The sequence below is a fragment of the Heloderma suspectum genome, chromosome 2 (genome assembly GCF_057233095.1).
Source record: "Heloderma suspectum isolate Gila_16-S chromosome 2, 16-S_ref, whole genome shotgun sequence".
Lineage (NCBI taxonomy): Eukaryota > Metazoa > Chordata > Lepidosauria > Squamata > Helodermatidae > Heloderma > Heloderma suspectum.
The window spans coordinates 285,903,036-285,924,633 of NC_139459.1; the positions used below are offsets into that span (position 1 = coordinate 285,903,036).

The 21,598-nt window shown below is 45.1% G+C and overlaps 1 protein-coding gene across 2 annotated transcripts in view; it reads right to left on the minus strand.

Annotated features, from left to right (window-relative positions):
* The window catches only part of LOC146354764 (hyaluronidase-4-like), a 41,772-nt gene that overhangs the window by 8,726 nt on the left and 11,448 nt on the right, over positions 1-21,598 (minus strand). Inside the window, exon 1 of one of the 2 annotated variants that reach the window (XM_084832460.1) lies at positions 6,508-6,735. The exons of the other annotated variant lie outside the window; for it this stretch is intronic. Within the exon in view, the coding sequence (XP_084688586.1) occupies positions 6,508-6,584 (77 nt within the window). The 5' untranslated portion in view covers positions 6,585-6,735. Of the gene's footprint in view, positions 1-6,507; positions 6,736-21,598 lie in introns of those variants that run through there. 2 annotated transcript variants of the gene reach the window in all.

A 21,598-nucleotide genomic window follows, 5' to 3' on the forward strand; every position in this document is an offset into this window, starting at 1 on the left:
GATGCACTGTATTTCTATTTGTATTATAGTTATTATTCTTAAATTTGCACCTATACATATAAATTTGTATATGCAAACGTTATGCAAAGTGGTGCCCTCTTTTGCCCTCTTTTTTTAGTGATGGAATTCCTCTTTTTTGGCAATGCGTAAGAGGCTCTCTAATCCAAGCCCAACTCCTCATCTAGGGCAAAGGTGTTCTCATATAATCAGCAGGCCATCCGTGGATCCATTCAGCACCCAAGACCAGTGCGGCCCGCACATTTAGCAACAATCAAGTCAAGTGCTTGCTGAGTGGGTATCACCAGATGTCTCCTAAAAGTGAGCCAGGTCACAAGCTCAAAGGGAGGGCAAACAAATGTCACTTCGGAACCGTTGGCCAACCAGGCCTAGAAAAAACTTCTGTCTTAACCCCAAACATGGAGATCACTGAGACAGGGAATAACCAGCCCATTCTCTGGCTGTGGCAGCCCCGATGACCCAGGGTAAAATGTGTGCATGTGTGTCTCTATCCATCTGTCTGGGGGGGGGAGGGGATCTAATATAATATTCAAGAATGTGATAATCTACAAGGGGAGGGCAGAAGAGAGATCCATTGCAGGTTGACCACCTGCTTGTTGCTGGGGTTTTTGGCAAAGAATCATTGTCTGGGTGATCTTGGTCTGATCAAGGAATTTTTTATGTTCTTAAGAAATAATGCAGGCTTAGGATCACAATGCAAATTAGCTGGGCCTTAACTGTAAAGTGATCACAGGCAAGTTCACATGTCACTCTAAGCCATGATGGGTTGATTAACCTCCAGGGCTTAGTGGTGTGTGCAGGCAGCTGTTTTGCATATTCAAGTCATGGCTTATTGTGTCATGCGAACCCAGCAAGGATAGGTTGTTGGTGTGATTAACAACATCTACAAATCAAGGGCTATTTCAGGGTTATGGGTGGTTTGTTAACCATGCCAACAACCCAACCTCACTGGGTTCACACAACACAACAAGCTGCAGTTGTGGCTTGAATATGCAAAGTCACCTGGCACATGGCCTGCAATGATCATGAGAACCAGGACACTGAGGAGGACTTCTTGGTCTGTAAATTTAAACACACTGGTGGACCATGGGGGTGGATGGGTTCCAGTAAAAGACCAGGCTACATAAAGCTGGTCATCCCATCTCTGATCTACAGCACTGGCGGGTTTATGGTCTTTCTGCTGTGACTCAGTCTTCTCTTTTACCTCTAGGGTGATGCCATTGGTGCATGAGAGGAAGGGGAAGGAAAGTCTTTTGTTCCTCTTCCTGTCATCTCCCTACTCATTGTCTCTAGCAGATCTTTCATTCTGACCTGAAAAGACTCTGCAGGTACCGGTACAGTAACTATGTTTAAGAGGCAGAGTATCAATAATGTAATCACAGTAGGAATGTTTCCTTGGAGGTCATTTCCTTGCATTGACCCCTGCATTTGAGAAGATGCCCAGAAAATAGGAAGAAATAATACCGCACCCCACCTCCACCAAGTCATCGATTAATTTATTTCATGCACTAGATGCAGGCGAATGAGCTTTCTTTTCCCTTGTTCAGTATGCCATTTTCACCTCCCATAAAAATCTGGCATAAATCCTATAGCTGCTTAGCATCCCTCCAGCCCCTGGACATACAGTGAAATCAACTAAAATGACAATAGCAGTACCAATAGAAGTACCAGTAACCAACCAACCAACCCAGGAGTGGAATTTCCCCCCCCCCCCCAAAGCTGTGAGAGAGAAGTTGCTTTTATTGGAACCTAAGCTTCAGAAGCACTAACTATACTCCAGAGAAGATTAAGTATCAACACTGGATTCAGAGCTGAGATTTCCTCTTTGAGAATCTCAGCCATCAATGCAAGAGGTGGTACAGAAGAGGATGAGGTGAAAAAAAATTTACTCCCAAAAGAAATATGTTACTCTCTTCTTTGCTTAGAGGAAAAACGTAATAATTAAATACTTCCCCTTCTTCATTTTCAGAGTCATAGCAATTCACTCATTTGACTCCTGAGACCCAATTAGTGTCTCAGGAATTCTTCTAACCAGGGAGTAAATCTGTAGCGGATGGATTTACTATAGGGATGCCATGAAAACACCATTCAAGATTTGCAAGCTAGTTTCCTTCTACTCATAGCAGTACTGTGTGTGGCTCAATCTCATGTACTACTTTTCTTAATAATAATAGTTAATAATAGTGCTTTTTCTTTAAATGCTGAAAGTGCATCACATGCATCCCAGTAATCCTCAGATCACCCCTGTAAGCAATTGGCATTATTATCCCCATTTCACAGATCAGAGGCCAAGACTGAGAGAAGGGCTTACCTAAGACCACCCAGTGAGCTGAGAGCTTAGCAAAAGAACTCAAGAGATTTTCTGTTCTTAACTCATGCTCTTAACACTGCATATGCCAGCAAGCTTAAGTTCTAGAAGCTTCCTGGAAGGAAACCTGACAACTTTGTGGCAGAGTGATGAACAGGCCAAATGAGATAAACCAGCAGGGGAAGAGATTTGGCTGCTTTTCATGTGGCTTCCTAAAGGAGACCTTTTCTAAGAAAACCACTAGGCTAAAAGTCTACATCTGAGAAACTTTTAGAAGCATGTTAAGAGACCTTCCTCTTTTGGCTGATCTTTGTGGCTCAGTAAATGGGTAAAGAGTAGGTGATTTTAATTTTTGACATCCAGCCATTGCTGTAGTCGGGGTGGCTTTGCCTGCCCTGCACCTTCCCCCATTGGGGAGGATGCAGGGGAGGCACAGCTAGTGGGAAGAGGAATTCCTGCTATTATCTCCAGTCAGTGATTGGAGTTAACAACGGGGATTCACCTTAGTGTGCTACTCACCCTCCCAATGGGTTGGGCTAGCAATGTGCAGAGGAATTGCTGTTATCTCCAATTACTGACTGGAGATAACAGCAGAGATTCCCCTCCCCACTAGCCTTCACTACTGGGGCTTTGGTCCGGGGCCTTGCCTGAGACCCCACAGTCTGGATGGTCCAACCTTGCAGGCCAAATGTGGCCTGCAGGCTGGAGGATCCTCATCCCTGCTCTAAATCAAGTTCTAAATAAATAACGTCAGAAATTTTTTTTTGAAGGCACCAAGCCTAAAACGTGACACATTTTAGAATATTTTCTTAAGTTAAGCATCTCTTGCTAACGGTGTAGTATATCTCAAGGTAGTATCAATGTATCCTGACTATACTAACAGAAGTGCTTTGTATTACTAGTCTTGGCTAAGATAGCAAGAACTGGTGACACTCTTAGAACTATTGAAGATGTGTGATCACAGTATTTTCAGTATAGGTTTAAGAAGGAAAATACAGGTAGACAATCAGCAATTAAAGCAAACATAGGGCAGGTTTGCACAATCATGGAGGGAAAATAAGCCACCAGGGCTTATTTTCCCTGCCTGCGCGGGCCGGTCACAAGCCTCCTAATTAGCATAATTAACATTGCCAAGCACACTTGTTGTGACATCCAAACCCAGCAAACCTAGAACAAGCCATGGGTTTCAGGGTGGCTCACATACCACCCCAGCCATCCACCCTCACCAGCCTGACAACCTGTGTCCGGCGAGGGTAATTATGCTAATTTCGTGGCTCGTGACCAGCACGCGCAGGGGGGGAAAATAAGCCACAGTGGCTTATTTTCCCTCTGTCCTCATGTAAACCCAGTCAGAGTCGCAAACATTTTGTATTACACATACACACACACACACACATACACACACTCCAAATATTGCTGTAAAGAGGGAGAGGTGATCACCTATGAATTTCATTAAATGGAGGTAAAGTTTTGTGTATTATTAAATAAAAGGGACACCCCTGATCAGTGGGGAAATTATCAACTTTTGGATACAATATTATTTCATGAGGGCAGAATTAAGCTGGTTTGGATGTTCTGTGGAAAGTGTATTTGTACACTCAGAAGTCTCTCAAAATTATGTAACAATCATAATCCCCTTTAGCCTCTCAGCCGTACATGTATACCTGCACTTGCAAAAACACACAGAAGGACTGGCCCTGGTGTAGCTACAACAGAATCCCATACAAGACAAATGGCATCAACGGGACCTTCTCTCCGGGCCTAATACAAAAGGTTAACCTCTGCTCACCTGCTGTGCTGTGCTACTGATCCTGATTGCCACTCCCCTCACACACACCTGCTAGTTAGAGCCATGTGTAGTTTAGCCTCGAGGAAAAACGACACATGATTCAATTATAAAATTACTGTTCTACAGAACATGCATAGGGTTGTGCCAAATTGACAGTCTCTGTGGTAGACAAAATTGTTATTAGATTAGTCTACAAAAACATCCCTAGGTCTTAGCCTGTCCCAACTCTGCTAATTTTTATACCACATAAAAAACGTCTCAGGGGGTAACGTAGTGGAATAGTGGTTGCTGTGTTACTGGTGCCCGAACAGCAAAACGCAGCATACCGCTTCTTGAGCTGACTTAACATTATGACGTAAGCCCACAGGTTGCCAAAGTTGTTCTATCACAGCCTTCTGCAGCCTGGCGTCCTCCAGACGTTTTGGGCTTCAAACCCAATCAGGCGCAATCAGCATGTCTGTTGGTCAGGAATGCTGGGAGCTGTAGTCTAAAGCATTTGGACAGCACCAGGGTGGAGAAAGCTATCACAAGTGCTGTTCAATCTCAATGAGTTCTGTGTGTGGGGAGTGACCACTCGGCCCTAGCATTCAAGCACTTCGTTCTGGTGGTATAAAGTGGATCTCTGTTATATAGAAGAGTGTTTGAGCTCCATTTCTTTTTAGAGAACAGTAGCATCAGTGCTCTGGGCAGTTATTGATTCTTGTAGCTATAAATCCAGGCAGAGTTTCTGGTGTGACTCTCCAAACAGAGAAGACTGGCTCCCACATGCTCCCATTTTCCATAATGCTCTTAGCTTGCCAGGCATTTCTCTGAGCACATCTTTTTCAAAGATTTAGTATGGCATTTATGCCTGAAAAATACAACAATAGCATACTGGAAATAGAATTGTTTGGTGTTCCTACTGTAGAATACTGCAAAATTGTAAAGACCGAGCTGTACGACAACTTTGCAAAGATAACCACTAAATGTGCAATCCTATGCATGTTAAGACAGAAATAGCCCCTACATTCCTGGATCTTCCAGTCAGCATATCTAAACATGCTTAGGATTGCGCCCTAACAAACCCTATGTTAACCGATGCCATTCTGGCTCTGAACAGTTCTTATTAGAGAATAAGAACAGGGTCTGATCCAGTCAAAGTTAAGCAGTGCAACTCCAGACGCCAACAGGAGCAGCAGGATTCTGCTCTGTTGAGTAATTCTGTGTCATGCAAAGCATAACGGAAAACCATGTTAATAAGACAAAAGCCAAGTTAAAAGGGTAAACCTTTCTCATTTTACTCCTGTCACTGCCATCACATCGTATTTATTCTTCACTCATTTCTAGCATTTTCTGTATTTGTTAGAATCCAAACAAATATTTGACAATCACTGTTTTAAGGGATATATTAAATTGGGGTGTGGGGTCGGGAGAACCCAAGTAATGAGAAAGAAAAAGCCATGAGGTTTTGTGTTTGTTTTTCATTTTATCAGATTCGGGTCTTGCTTGCTTTGAGGTAAAAGGCAGATAACTCAACATTATAAAAATGGGGATTCAGTCAGAATAATGCTTGAGTTTGAACTCTTAAGATGGCTTAAAAAAAAATAGACAGCTATTTACCAATCCCTTTATACGCAGACAAGGGGGTTCATAAAAATACAAAACCATAGTATAGCTATGGAGAAGTGTGTGCATATACAAGAACTATTCTCCTTCTTATACTCACTCCAACAGAGAATAAGACCAGCAGGTTTAAACCAGTGATTTAACCATTAAATTCCAGAGGGAAGGAAGTCACATAAAAATTCAGAGGCTGTACAAACTATCATTGTCCGTTGACAAGTGACTCACAGGAAAGAAAAATGAGAAATGCATTCTGCTGCCTGGAAGTTCAGACATGATCATTTAAAAGTAGGGGCAGGGTGGGGGAAGTAGAAATACTTTAAAGGAAGTGGGGCAGGAATTTTCCTAAGGGCTTAGAGATTCTGCTTGCAGCAGACAGAATGCTATTCCTCTGAGCTTCTCTCCAGTGCTGCACCATTAATTATTTCCAGTGTCTCTCCATTCCACCAGCTGCCACTCTCTTACAAGCACGCGAGCGGTGTGGACGAGGGGTGGAAGCTGGCCGTGAGTTTAACAGATGGGCTTTTCAAACACCAGAAGAGCCAGTGTCAAACTTGCACCTCTGCAATTTGCAGATTCACCTCTGAAAATAGGGGCACTTTCCCCTCGTGATGTGTGTCTGGCTACCCACATGTCGGCTAGAGGGGCATTGCTGCTAATTGCTCTGACAGGTGAATCCTGGAGCTTTCCTGTGGAAAAGGCAGCTTTCGCCTCTTTTCCAGAGGAAAACAATCCCCCTCTCCCAAAATGGTCCTGCAAAATAGAAATGCAGAGAGAAAGGGACACCTACCTGAAGAGTTTTGTAGCCATGGGACTGAGCCTCTGTCTGTCTCCAGCTCCTCCTAGCAGCATCCTTCCCACTTCCATGCTCTGTCTCCCTTCTTAGATTTGTCAGGCTCAGACCTGGAATATCAGGGCACCTGCTAAGCCAGCTCCCTCAGTGGGTCCCCTCTAGCTCAGACCAATCCCCTTTTCCTCAGGCTGCCCAAGGTGCCCACATGCCTCTCGCCTGCATCCCTTCCAGATGCATTTGCACACCAGTTTTATACTCACAGCCACCTAGTAGGTGTTCCTTTGACCAAGAGAATGGGAGGGGAGAGGAACTACCTGTGGCTGCTCTCCCCTGCCTCTGAAGTGGTACAGCCCATGTCTGTGTGCTCGGTGAACAGCTGTGTTTATGAGCACCTCCTCCAGGGCTAACCTCGTGCTCGATTGTGGTGCGTGTGTTGTGTTCATTCAGTCAGTCAGAAACTCTACTACGCTCGACCCTATCAGTGGCTGGTTGGCACATGGAACGACAGGCAGAAACAACGGTCCCTGTGGCCACCATCCTCCAACCTTCACTGACTCGCTCATCAGACACACAGTCGTACCCTTTATAGGTGTAGGCGTGTGTGTGTGTGTGGTCCTGTCTACCAAAAGGCAGCTGTAATGTGCAAAGCGATTGTACAGCATGTCAGCAGAGATTCCTCTATTTACAATCATTCCAAACTGAACAAACTGGTTGTACCCCACTTTGGGATTATTTAATAATGAAAATCAGGTAATTCATTTCATAAATAAACAAACTCTGCTTACTGGTACAGGACAGGAGCATTAGATGGTGTCTAATGTTAGAGAGGCTATTTATTTATTTATTTATTTATTACATTTATATCCCACCTTTTTTCCTCCTTAAGGAACCCAAGGCGGCGTACATAATCCTCCTCCTCTCCATTTTATCCTTACAACAACCCTGTGAGGTAGATTGGGCTGAGAGTCTGTGACTGGCCCAAAGTCACCCAGTGAGCTTCCATGGTCAAGTGGGGCCTAGAACCCGGATCTCCCAGCTCCCAGTCCAACACTCTCACCACTACACCACACTATTCAACCTCACTATTCAACCTTAAGGCACAGAAACATAGGACTGGGCAGGGGGCGCGGGAAGAAGCTTTGACTAGGACTTCTGAGCAGAAATGATTTTACCACTACTCTCCTGTTACTGCACACCCCATGTTGTGAAGGCCTCGTGCTTCTGAGGCAGCTTTATAGGTTGCCCTGCCTCTCCCACAGGCTGCAGGATGGCCCAAAACAAGGGATGCGGTAGAACTGGCTGTTGCACACATTAGAGTGGTTTTCCAGGGAGCTGCAGCCAAGTCCAGTTCCCAGGCAACAGCATCGCTGTGGTACCGTTAACACCAGACATTTTTAGGTGTACCCTTCCATGATGGCTATATGGGGCCCCCAGACTTGGAGGCAGGTCACTCTGCCCTGCTGCATGGCAGAGCTGACCCTGTTGATTAGTTTTGCTTTGGCGAAGTCTAGAACTGCAAAGGTTCCACTCCACCACTATCCATCTACATTCAAAGTTTTTAAAAACGTTACAGCTTTTCAAAATGTTTTCAGTTTTAATTATAAGTCAATTGCGGGGGCCCATCTGGGCTGAAAGGAGACTCATAAAATTTATAAATAAATAAAATCACCACCCACCCACCTGGATTTCATCTTGTGGACTATTCATGATGCAGAGCAAGGAGATATGCAGGACACTGAGAAGCCTAGAGAAATCTTGTTCAGCCGCTATGCTGGTTTCACTCTTTCAAGGCATCATTTCACACTGTCACACACACACATTTTTCAAGCACGCCTCACAACTGTAGGGGCTACAAACGTCTAGTCAGGACAGGCTGATAGACCCTGAAGCTGCCTGTCGCTTCCACAATAGCTTCAAGTGCTGTGGCTGGGGGGAACAGTGAGCCCTTGCAGGGCAAGCTGCCGTGTATGATAACGGTGAGGAGGGGAGTAGTCCACACAGATCATATCCACGCTGCCCCTTTTCAGCATGCAGCTCCTTTGCTGAGGGAACTGCACTGGCTGTCGATTCACTACTGGGCCAGATTTTGGTACTTGTGTACAAACCCTAAACAACTCGGGACCAGGATACCTGAGGAAGCGCCTTCTCCCTTACCAACCTGCCTGGTCACTGAGGTCATCGGAGGGCTTGCTCCTGGTGGTTCCACATGGACCTATGGCCCAACTGGACTCCACCTGGAGAAGAGCCTTCAGCATGGTGGCTCCCTTCCTGTGGAACGCCCTGTCTCTGGAGGTCAGGCAGGCGCCAACACCAGGTTGTTTTTGGCATCTCCTGAAAACAGCTCTTTTCCAGGAAGCCTTCCTTGGTTAACCAACCACAGTTTTATTGGCACTCTGTCTTTTAAAGAATAATTTTAGTATCATGTTTCATTCTTTTTATCTTTTGTTCATTTGATCTCTTGTTGTTCTTATTGTTCATTAATATCATGTTTCATTCTTATCTTTTGTTCATTTGATCTCTTGTTGTTCACCGCTCCAGAATCTGTTTAGATGTGGAGCAGTATACAAATGTTTTAAGTAAATAAATAATGGTGGTAAGAATGGTGGCGGAGTTGGGCTTCTATAGTTGTGGACTTTGCAAAAGCAAAATTAACCAACAGGGACAGCTCTGGCATGCTGCAAGGTGAAGCAACTTGCTTCAGGCAGCACCATTGGGTCAGTGGGTGGGGAGTTAGAAATTGGTTTCTGAATGGTACAGGAAGACTTTCTAAAAATGCTGGCCCTAGCAGAGGTGTGGGCAGACAGATGCCATTCGGACTTCACTTCAGGCAGCAAAGTGTCTGCGGCTGGCAGTGAAAACTAAGCTCCACTAGCTGTTACAGCGTTTCCGTGCTCTGAGATCTGCAGAAATGAAATACGTTTTCGGAGTTCAGTTTCAAAACAGCAGTCAGGCCTTAATATTGCTGCTGGGAGAGCCAAGTGCTGCGGGAGAGAACTGAACACACAAAGCATTCCAACCAATTTCATGTAGGCCACTGAAGCAAAAACTGGCTGGCAATGATGGCCAGAGCTTCAACTGGTTGTCTAGTTTTGAGAAGCAGCTCTTGGGCTATATAATACATTGTAGCCATTCTCCTGAGTCTCCTGAGGCATCACATGCCATCTGGTCATCTGGAAAGAACAGCCCACTTCGGTAAGAGGAGGGGTGGCCAAACTGTTCCCTGGAGAAACACTGAATCTCTGTCAAAGCTTCCTGCAACACTCCGTAACGTTACACTCCATTAGTGACGTGCCATAATAATTTACCCCACTGGAACAGGAGGAAAGCCACATCCCCACCCCAAGGCATAACACCATCACTTCTTGAGAAGCAGGCCGAAGTGCTGATAACGTATGACAACATTGTCATCTACCTTGCTTTACCTGGGGGCTACACAAACAGAAAACATCACTAAACTGACTAGGAGAGAAATATTGGGCCTGTTCACACATCACAGTGCAAATTGTAGGTTAATTAACAACCTCCAATTGGGTTAATTAACCCATGATGTGTGTGAGCCACTTCCACATACTGTAAGCAACCTCTGATCAGCCCAATTGGAAGTTGTCAGTGTGATGTGTGAACCCAGACCACTGGGTTGTTTAGCTCCCTAAACAACCCATTGCTCTGGATTTGCATGTCATATGGACAACCTCCACACAAATTTGAGCTAATTTATAGAAACTCCAAGCAGCTTGCAGGCAGAGCATGTCCTAACGAATTGTGGGTTAAAGTCACCCACGATTTGCCACTGTTGTGAATGAATGGGGCAGTGGCTCTGCTGGGGTAGGGGCTGGGGGGGCACCTTCCTGCTCCTATCTCCCCCAGTCACCCCAGAGCCAGCAGCAGTTTTTCACCAAGATTCTGTTGCTGGCTAGGGGCAATATTCTGAGCATGTGCAAGGTCTGCACATGCTCAGAATGTTCCCCCAGCAAATACGTGTGTGTGTGTGTGTGTGTGTGTGTGTGTGTGCGCAAGCATGTGCGCGCATGCGCTGTTGTTGTTGTTTTTAATGGTGAGCATGAGTGCACATGTAGATGGAGGAATGACTTTCGGCAAGGGCTGACCTATTCATTGCTCCTCCAAAAGCTGGAATTGCTCAAGAGTGCTGCCTCGCTGCAGAGAAAGGGAATAAACAGGAGAGGCACCCAGGTGGCTCCCAACCCTTCCTTATCAGACAGGGCGCCAGGTCAGCCAATTGCCAATCGGTGTAGTTCAAGTCTCAACAAAAAACACAGGACTGAGAGAGCAGCAATAGCCAGACCTTCCTGCAGGGTGGGAATGGGAGAAGCAGTAGCTCAGGTGGATCAGGTGGGGGAGTAGTTTTATTTACATTGTGTAAGTGTGCATGGCCTGATTTGGATTGGGACTGTGGTGATCCAGAAGGGGGGTATACCTCCCCCCCCCTGTTTTCATCCAGAAATCCCCCCCACACTCACACACAGAAAGAAAAAAGTTTTCACTGGAGGCTTTTTTTCTTAGGGGAGCTTAGCTGAATCTTTCTGTTGCACAAGTGGGTGCCATTCCACTTGTGCAACCGGTTGTGCAAGTAGTCATACAAGTGGAATGCGCAACCGGTTGCACAATGGCTTGCACAACAGGTGCAAAGCAGTTCCACAACGAGTTGCACAACAGCTTGCACAAGCTGAATGCGCACGTGGTTGCGCAGTGGGTTTCAGAATGGGCACAAAACACTTGCCCAACTGATTGCACAAAAGCTACGCGCAACTGGTTGCACAAGCATAATGCACAGCCATTTGCACAAATGTAACTTTCATGGATTCTTCTCTTGAGCATAGTTCAGAACCTAATTTCCACTAGTGCAACATCACTTGTGCTAACGGAATGACACAGTTGGATACTGGCCTATGTTTTCTGTGTCTGTGTGCTGTATGCTGTAAAAGGGGAAGCCTGTGTTGAGTTTTCTACCATGAAAGAGATACTAGTCTTTTGCTTCCAAGAAAACATGGAAGACGATTCCTACTAAAATATGTAGTGAAAAATATTTTTGCATTATTATTTTGTTGTTCAGTCATTAAGTCGTGTCTGACCCTTCGTGACCCCATGGACCATAGCACGCCAGGCCTTCCTGTCCTCCGCTCTCTCCCGGAGTGTGCTCAAGTTCATATTCATTGCATCGGTGATGCTAATTATTATTGTACATTTGACTATGTGTGTGTGAGTTCAGTACTAGGGACTCAGAGTTTATGTTAATATGAGTTTCCAGAATGACAATGTTTCTGCAAAATGCTTTTGATGTGTATACAAAGAAAGACAACACCTGAAGGATCACTGTTTGTGTCCCACCTCCATGTTTTCCTTAAAGTGCAAAAGGATGTGTTTAAATTGTGAATTTGTGCCACTGTACCTATGTACCCATTCACCACAAGAATACACATATACCTAAGGGAATCTGTGTGTGGTGGAGGAAGGTATTTGGTGTATCACTTCAATTGTTCAAATGTATCACTTATTTAAAAACCCAAGCTTGCAATTCCAGGAGGAGAAGCCTGTATATGAAAAATTAGAGGTGGTTCGATCTGGAACAGCAAGTTAAACAAGACAAATATGCAGGTATGGACCCAGCCTTAAGGATAACCAAATACAAAAACAAAACCCAAGCACTAAAGCAAAACTTCCTGCTTGGATTTTTAATCCAGCAGAATCTGATACAGGAGAGAAGGAGGAAACCCAAGCAACCAAAATGGTTTTTTGGCCATTCTGAGGGAACAATCAGAAAACAGGAAGTAATGCTGTACATGGAGGAATCACGGAACTTTCAAGCAGAGAGGGCCAAGCTACATGTCACTTTGAAGATGTAGTTAGCATCTTCTTACTCTAAAGTGTGTGCAGGGGTCTTGATCTGGACTCTAGAGTGAAGGGTAGGGGGGCTTTAACCCTTTGCCATGCTGTGGTCATATTACATATTGGGCTCCCTGCACCTGTAATTTTCATTGCCCAAAATGATCCATTTGTTTTAATCAAACAATTAAAATAAGGGATGTATCTAAGGTAACCTCTACTTGGACCAGACCCATTGAGGTGAATGGGACTTCGGTTAGTCAAGACTAATTTAAGTCCCATTCATTTCAATGGGTCTATTTTAAGGAGGGCTAACATCCTGCCAACCTAGCAGTTTCCTGCCAACCTAGCAGTTCGAAAGCAAGAAATTGCAAGTAGGTAAATAGGTAACGCCTCGGCGGGAAAGGTAACAGCGTTCCGTGCACCTCGGTGTTCAGTCATGCCGGTCACATGACCGCGGAAGTGTTTTCGGACAGCGTTGGCTCTTCGGCTTAGAAACGGGGATGAGCACCGCACTCGAGAGTCGGACACGACTGGTTGGGGACACCTTTACCTTTACCTTTTTAACACTGGATACAACCCTATGTATATCATTAAAGGGAGTATGAAAAAGAGGAGGGGTTGAATCCAGCTTTAATTATACTTAGAGGAGACCCATTGAAATCAATGGAACTGTAGTTAGTCAATGGAACTGTAGTTAGTGATGTCAATAGGTCTACTCAAAGTATGACTAAATCTGGATCCAACTTGGGTTCTCAAGGACAAAAGAGCCTGTACTTTGGGGCAGTTCTTCCAGCTGAAACCCACTGAGAATTTCAGAGCTGGGACTATAACACAAAAACAGTAGGCTGTCTGTCCATTTCGTTTTAACTAGCTAACTGACTGGTTAGAAGATTACCTACAAATGTGTGTGCTTATGTGCACAATTGCCAGTTCTATGGGTGGAATCCAACATAAGTCCTACTTAGAGTAGACCCAAAGTCAATGGGACTTAAGTTAGTCATGACTGCCTTAAGTCCCATTTATTCCAGTGGGTCTACTCTAAGTAGGACTTGTGCGGGATCTCACCCAATGTGACCACTGGCCAGTTCTACGTAGGCCAGGGCCCCTTTACTTTTAACAGTTGTTTACAAAGGGCAGTTTTTGACTCATGTAATTTCTCTTATCTTCGTGATGGCGCTGAAGCCTGCTATAAAACTCCCTTCTGTGCTAGGACGACGATGGCACAGAAGCCCTGTCTCATATAGCACCTGGCAACCACAGTGTCCATTTTACACTCCTGTATCACCACGAGTATACGCAGTCCTCAGTGCAGATGGCTCGTCTGTCAGAGACACTGGCGAGCGACAGCCTGGCATCTGGAGGCTAGCTAGCAGCATTGCCAGCTGCGAAGTCCTCCATTTCACTAGGCAGCTCCCCTGGCTGCCTGCTGTTCAGAATTGGCTGGAGATAATTTGGCTCTGCTGGGACTTCGCTTATTCCAAAGACTTGCATCCCAAACCGTCTCTTGAATATGTTGAGTTTAAAGGAGAATCCCCCTGAGTTTTGGGGGTTTGCCGCTTCTGGAAACTTCTGCAGCCCAGCCCCACCTGCTGTGGTTCATTTCACAATCCAGCAATATCCAAACGGTAGCTCTTTGCCTTCCCCTCCGGGTACCTCAAGAACAAGAGCAAAACAGGCCCCAGAGGTTTCTACAGGGGAAGACTTGTGGGGGCTGGGGTGGGAAAGCATGTACAAGAGCAACAGAGGCTGTTTGAAGTCACTGGAATCGAAGACCTCCCTCCAGGGCTGGTGCAGCATTGCTCAGATGGAAGCAGAGGAAAAACAACTCTAGCTACTTTTAAAACGCATGACAAAATCGCACCAGCAAATAAGCAGTACGTGTAAACCATTGGCTCCCAAATGATAATTCTTCGCGTTTATATAGCACTTTAGAGTAATAAAAGTGCTTCACATAATCATCTCCAATAGCCTTCTCCAACCTGGTGCCTTCCAGATGTGTTGGACTACAGCTCCCATAATCCTCAGCCAGCATGCTCTTCCCCTCCAAAAATTAGACTGCTGAAAGGAATCAGGGGGTGGGGTGGGGGAGCGGGAGGGGGAACCAGGAGTGGATTTTTGTGCAAAAGGATTGTGAACTCACTTCTGCTCCTGAAAACAAATTTCCGGGCGAAGTACCCTCTTCATTAGGTCTGCTTCTCACTCCCTCAAGACTCTATTTTGCACCTGGAAAGGTTGGTGGACTTTGGTGTTTTAGTAAAAAGAAGAAAAAGTAAATTGCAGAAGCCACATATCTGTCATTCCCTGGCCTAGATGGCCTAATAGTTGGACAGTAGTATAACGTAGCCTGCCCCCCAACTTTTCACCCTGAAGCTGTCTTGGACTACAATTCCCACTACCCCAGCCCAACTGGCTGGGGATGATGGGCACTGTAGTCCAAGACATCTGGAGGGTGACAAGTTGAAGGAAGGCCAGTATGAGGCATTATTCCACACGTTTCAGCAGGTCTCAATGCTATAACCTGCCTTAATCGAACCCTTGACATCCCGAGGGCGCACCAACAGGCCAACAAATTCAACTATATTTGATAGAGAAATCTCACTAATTTAAATTTGGTCAATTATTTATTTATAGTTTAATCAGAACAAAAGCAATTCCCTGTGATTAGCTTGGCACAGATACAATGCGCTGTTCGGTGGCATAGATACCCCCGACAGTGTCTTCATTATCATGTGCTGAACAGAGAATTGCTGGTGCTTGATAGCTGTCTGTTTGTTGTGACATACAAATTACAGTTTGTGTGTTTTCAGTGTTAACATTCAGCCTGCACTCAGCAATTACAGTAGAACTGTTATTTCATGTTCAGGTACCCACCAATCTGAAGAACTGTTTAAAAATAATTTTTACAGAGAATCAATCTTTTCAATCAAGTCAAAGGCTGGTCTAGCTTGTGAATACTAGATGCAAAGTGAACCTTAAGCTGATACTCCCTAGCAACTTTAATGAATGGCTAGCAAATTAAACAAAGGCAACGAATCTATGCAGTTATTCAAGCTGGGTACCTGATGAATTTGGTGGGTTTTATTAATACTCTAAGATGCCAAATGAAGGCCTGGTTTGCACATAACGACAACCCTGAGTATGGACTGTTGTTGAATCTTGGGTTGTTGTTGAATTGTGGGTTGTCGTTACATGCAAACCCTGCACTATGTTTTAACTATGGGTTGTTAACCATGAACAACCCAAGAAGAGAACCCATGGTTTGTTGCTGGGTGAACTCTGGGGTTCATGCATAATGACAAACCACAGTTCAATGACAACCCATACTCAACCCATACTCTGGGTTGTCATTACATGTGAACCAGGTCACTTTGCAGGACCAAAGATTCCCATGAATCTATCTATCTATCTATCTATCTATCTATCTATCTATCTATCTATCTATCTTTATTTCTAGCCCCCCTTTAAGGGTGGAAGCTTATCTGAGGAAATTGTTTGGAGGCAACATTAAATATTTTAACTGTGGTGTAGTATAGCAGGAACATTGTGTAGGTGCTCTGAGGTGATTTCTACAGCACCACCTCTTAAAAGACATCACGCATACACAGCCCCATGTAGCAAGGTCCAGGCCCAAGCCAACCAACTAGCCAACATTACATCCATTTAAGAAACATGCTTTTTAGTCCATTTGTCACAATAAGGGCCAATTCACATGTGAGAAGCGGTCTTCTGCCTGATCAGACAATTAGCTCAGCATTGCCTACTCTGACTGGCAGATCTGCCCTGGGCCACAAGCAGAAAGAGGCCCTTTCTACCACCTGCCAGTTACCTGATCCCTCTTTAGGTGGGTGTGCCAGGGATTGCAGCTGGAACCTTCTGGTCCTTCTGGATGCAAAACCACGTGTTCTAGTGCTGAGCTACGCCACATGCATACACACCACTTTCCTAAAGGCGTGAAATCATTTCCACTGAAAAGTCTTGGGTAGGTGGTAATGTCAAGTGACATGAATGTTATGTCTGTGGTGTTGATCTGCAAGGGCTGTTTCATACAGCACACACTATTGGTAATGCTGTGGTGCACCAACTGGGAACATTGTGTCCCAGAGAACAGAAGGTATGCTGTGGGTTGGAGCTGCTGGGACCATCAGTATACCTTACCTTCCATTCCCCTCATGCTTTCCTCATATGCAGATTGTGGCATCAGAACACACTCTGGATTGTCCACATCTGTCATGCAGAATCGGTGGGGTATAGTTTGGGCACAACTCCTTAGGAAATGGCAGCATCTCGAACCTCACTCTCTGCCAGACCCTAAGGCCAATTTACTGATTGCATCTGCAAGAATGGGACAAGGAAATAATTCCAGATTGATTAATACAATTGCAGGAGTCCGATCTTGTCAATTAGCAGATATTAGAAAAATGTCTATTGGTAAGAGTAAGACCCAGTTAGCACGGTCAAAACAAGCCACTGTGGCTTAAATAAATTTTTAATCCCCAGCACTGTGGTAGGGTTATTTGAGGATTGTTTCCCTCTCAGACAAGCCATGCCACCCAGGTTCAGACAACGCAACAAGCTGAGTCAGGCAGGTAACTAGGGAAATGCTGCCCAGTGTGCCCCGGGAATTGTTTAAGCCACGGTGGCTTGTCTGATCATGCAAACCTAAGGGTCCTTCCAAATGAAGCCTTGATTGGCCACCATCCTGCCTTACTCACAGAATTTTAAGTGTGTGTGTGTGGGGGGCAGACATCACCATCTTCCACTTGTAACCCCTCCCCCATATTTTCCCAGCACTTTTTTCTTATTGCAGAAAATTCATGAAGGAAAAGATGGAATAACGGCACAGTGCCTTCTGTTTGGTAGTGGCGCTAGGAGCCCTCCATCTGGAGGCATTCTAAGACCCCAGCACATACATGTTGGGAAACCAGGGAAGCAAACAGAAAATAATTAGGGCTGTCTCACTAGACTCTGCTGATGAAACATCAGGATGCAGATGAGGCTATTCTATATCCAACTGAAACAAATAAAGAGGTAAAAGCAGGCCCTTCTTGTGTTGCAGGTCCTGCCATGACAGGATCAGGGCAGCCCAGGAAGGAGGACAGACATCTTGATGGAGATGGAGGATCTTTCAGGAACAGCAGTACATGGTCCACACTCTGTCCACTCTGTCTACACTCTGGAACGGTGTCTACACTCTGTCTATCTCTTAACGCTTAAAGGGACCCCCCTGCCCCCCCCCCCGTGGGGATCACAGTTATGTAAAGCAGATCTAACTAGAGGAGTAATTTCCTCCAAACAGAGTGCAAACAAGGGCATCTCAACTACCTTTGTGTGGTTGACAATTCCCTTTGTGATACAGAATACCAGAGAATGGATGTCTGGAAATGCAGCTGGCAGTTCCACCTAACAGCACAGAGAGATTGTAAAACACAACTTGAATGTTGCCTGGGTTGAGGGCCATCTCCCATGTTCTGGCATTCTTAAGGTGCACACAGAGAAGGAGTTGTGTGTGTGTGTTAAAGTTGTGTAAATAGTCCAGTGAGACTCAGGGATGTATATAAGCTTCAGGGAACCCTGACCTGATCCTAAGCATCATTGTTCAGCATGGCAGGATGAATCCTTGCATCAGGCCATGCCCTGGAAAACTTTACAGCCCCATCCGATAGAAGTCCATTGATTTCAGTGGGCTACAAAGGCACACCTAACTCTGAATATGATCCGATTGTAAACTGACTGGTAAATTCATGCCACTCAGAGCATTCACACAGTGCTCTGGGAATATGCTGCCAGAGTGGTTCAGCTACAGAGGTGAATATGATTCACTGGGTAAGCGCTCCTTGCTTTAGAAGAAACTCCCAAGAAGATTCCCTGTGTGCCAACAATCATTAACAATTGTACAGAAGAGCTATAAAAGGGCCAAAACAGCTGCATCTGCTTAAATGCCCTTTTCTGTCTGTATGAGGGGTGGGCGGGCAGATTTTAAGCTTGCGGGATCTACTTTGGTCTTTTTAGCAGAACCCCAGGTCTATCAGCCAGGGACAAGTGCAAAACAGCAGGTCAGGAAGGCAGACGTAACATTGTGGAACAAGCTGCCTTTGAACACAAGGTCAGCCCAGGGAGTTTCTTTCAGTACCAGAACTGGAGCTCATACACAAATCTACTCCTGTTTTCTCCAAGGTTTCTTGATTTCAGCAGCCTAATTTAGGTGGGGGAAGCGTTCTGTTGTTGCTAATGTTAAACTATTGGGAGCCACAGATCTCTCTGCCTTTCTGCCCAGACCTATCTACCTTCTGCCCACCCCTATGCTATACAACTTTTAAAGATAAAAGCAGCTCTGTCCTCTGGTGCATCTGCTCACCCTCTGCTTTTGAGTCCCCTCCTCTCTTTCCATCCTCCTTTGAAAATAAATCAAACCTAAAACAAGAAAATGTGTGGTGACACTACTGGTTGGGATCCTGGGGTCTGTTATTTGAAGACTAGTGAAGGCAAGTTAAGAGAGAAAAGGTGTCAAAAGAATGTGACCATTGGTTATCATTTTACCCCTCCTGGTGTTAACTACACTCTGTCCCCTTCTCAGCTATCTCTAGAGATTCTGCCTGGAATAAATCCAGAATCTCAAACGTGAAGCCATTCAATACAACTGGGTATTTTCAGGTCCTGCCATGACAGGGGTGGGACTACATACAGGATCAAATTAGATACGATGATGGCATGTGTGCGCATTCAGGGCAGATCCATATTTAAGGGCGCATGCATCTTTAGGCAGAAAAAAGGCTGGGGAATGCTGGGAGTTGTAGCCTTTTTTCTGTCTAAACATGCATAGAATTGCACCTTAAATCACTCAGAGAAAAGGGGTGTGGGAGTCCATCTTTGGAACAGCAACAACAAGGAGTGCAGAACCCTTCCTCTTCCTGCAGCTTTTTTCCTGGTGCTCTGTCCCCAGTCCCAGGTGCTTTTCTCCCCTCAGCCTATCTCAGACAGTGGAAGTGTGCTCAGCCAGGAGAAAATTTCTTGGAGAGAGGCTGTACATGGAGTTAATCAGAAGAAGAGAGAAGGATGGTGTACTCTTTACTTTTTTGCTGTTAAAATTATAGTCCACAATGCTCTACGTGACTGGAGCAGATGCATATTTAAATATATGGATCTGCGACCATCATAGAATTCTTACATTCTGAGACAATTGCATGAAACTGCCCAAAGATGAATCCCCTCCAAGAATTTGTTGTTGTTCAGTCATTCAGTCGTGTCCGACTCTTCGTGACCCCATGGACCATAGCACGCCAGGCCTTCCTGTCCTGCGCTCTCTCCCGGAGTGTGCTCAAGTTCATATTCATTGCATCGGTGATGCTATCTAGCCATCTCATCCTCTGCCGTCCCCTTCTCCTTTTGCCTTCAGTCTTTCCCAGCATCAGGGTCTTTTCCAGGGAGTTTTCTCTTCGCATTAGGTGGCCAAAATATTTCAGCTTCAGCTTCATTATCTGTCCTTTCAATGAGCACTCAGGGTTGATTTCCTTTAGTATGGACTGATTGGACCTCCTTGCAGTCCAGGGGACTCGTAAGAGTCTTCTCCAGCACCACAGTTCGAAAGCATCAATTCTTCGGTGCTCAGCCTTCCTTATAGCCCAGCTCTCACAGCCATACATTACTACTGGGAAAACCATAGCTTTGATTAGACGGACCTTTGTCGGCAAGCTGATGTCTCTGCTTCTTACTATGCTGTCTAGATTGGCCATAGCTTTCCTCCCAAGGAGCAAGCGTCTTTCAATTTCATGGCTACAGTCACCGTCTGTGGTGATCTTGGAGCCCAAGAAAATAAAATCTGTCACTGCTTCCATTTCTTCCCCTTCTATATGCCAGGAAGTGATGGGGCCAGATGCCATGATCTTCGTTTTTTAATGTTGAGTTTCAAACCAGCTTTTGCACTCTCCTCTTTCACCCTCAACAAGAGGCTCTTTAGATCCTCTTCGCTTTCTGACATTAGGGTGGTATCATCTGTGTATCTGAGGTTGTTGATAATTCTCCCGGCAATCTTAATTCCGACCTGTGATTCATCCAACCCGGCGTTTCTCATGATGTACTCTGCATATAAGTTAAATAAGCAGGGCAACAATATGCAGCCTTGTCGTACTCCTTCCCCAATTTTGAACCAATCGGTTGTTCCATGTCTGGTTCTTACTGTTGCTTCTTGACCCTCATACAGGTTTCTCAGGAGACAGGTAAGGTGGTCTGGTACTCCCATCACTTTAAGAATTTGCCACAGTTTGTTGTGATCCACACAATCAAAGGCTTTAGCGTAGTCAATGAAGCAGAAATAGATGTTTTTCTGGAATTCTCTTGCTTTCTCCATGATGCAGCGAATGTTGGCGACTTGATCTCTAGTTCCTCTGCCTCTTCAAAACCCAGCTTGTACTTCCGGTAGTTCTCGGTTCGCATACTGCTGAAGCCTAGCTTGAAGGATTTTGAGCATAACCTTGCTGGCATGTGAAATGAGCACAATTGTACGGTAGTTTGAACACTCTTTGGCGTTGTCCTTCTTTGGAATTGGAATGTAAACTGACCTTTTCCAGTCTTGTGGCCACTGCTGAGTGTTCCAAATTTGTTGGCATATTGAGTGCAGCACTTTAACAGCATCATCTTTTAGGATTTCAAATAGCTCAGCTGGAAGACTGTCATCTCTGCTAGCTTTGTTGTTACTAATGCTTCCTAAGGCCCACTTGACTTCACTCTCGAGGATGTCCGGCTCAAGTTCAGTGACCGCACTATCATGGCTATCAGGGATGTTAAGATCTTTCCTGTATTGTTCTTCTGTGTATTCTTTCCACCTCTTCTTAATCTCATCTGCTTCTGAGACTGGTCTGCACAGGTAGCTAAACTGTTCTGAAGAATGGAGCTGCAACTGTGCCAGAATGAACAGTACCTTGTTCCATAAGCATCGTATATCCAGAATAACATGTAGACCATCTTTTTTCCTCTTCAGGTCATAGAAGAGCTTGGCAACTACAACCCACACATGAGAGCAGTGTCTAAATTTTCAGATTACCAGTTGCAGGCCAGGTTGACCTGTTCTGCAAAATAATATATTGGTTGTACAGAGGCAGGTCCCCAGGGTTGTTTATCTATTCAGTGGAAACTGCTCTATGCCAAGATTGGGCAGGGAAGAATCCAGTGCTCCTCTCATTTTATTTAAAACACTGTATTATGAAAAAGACCATATTATTGGCGCTCATGATTTGCTTATGATATCCAT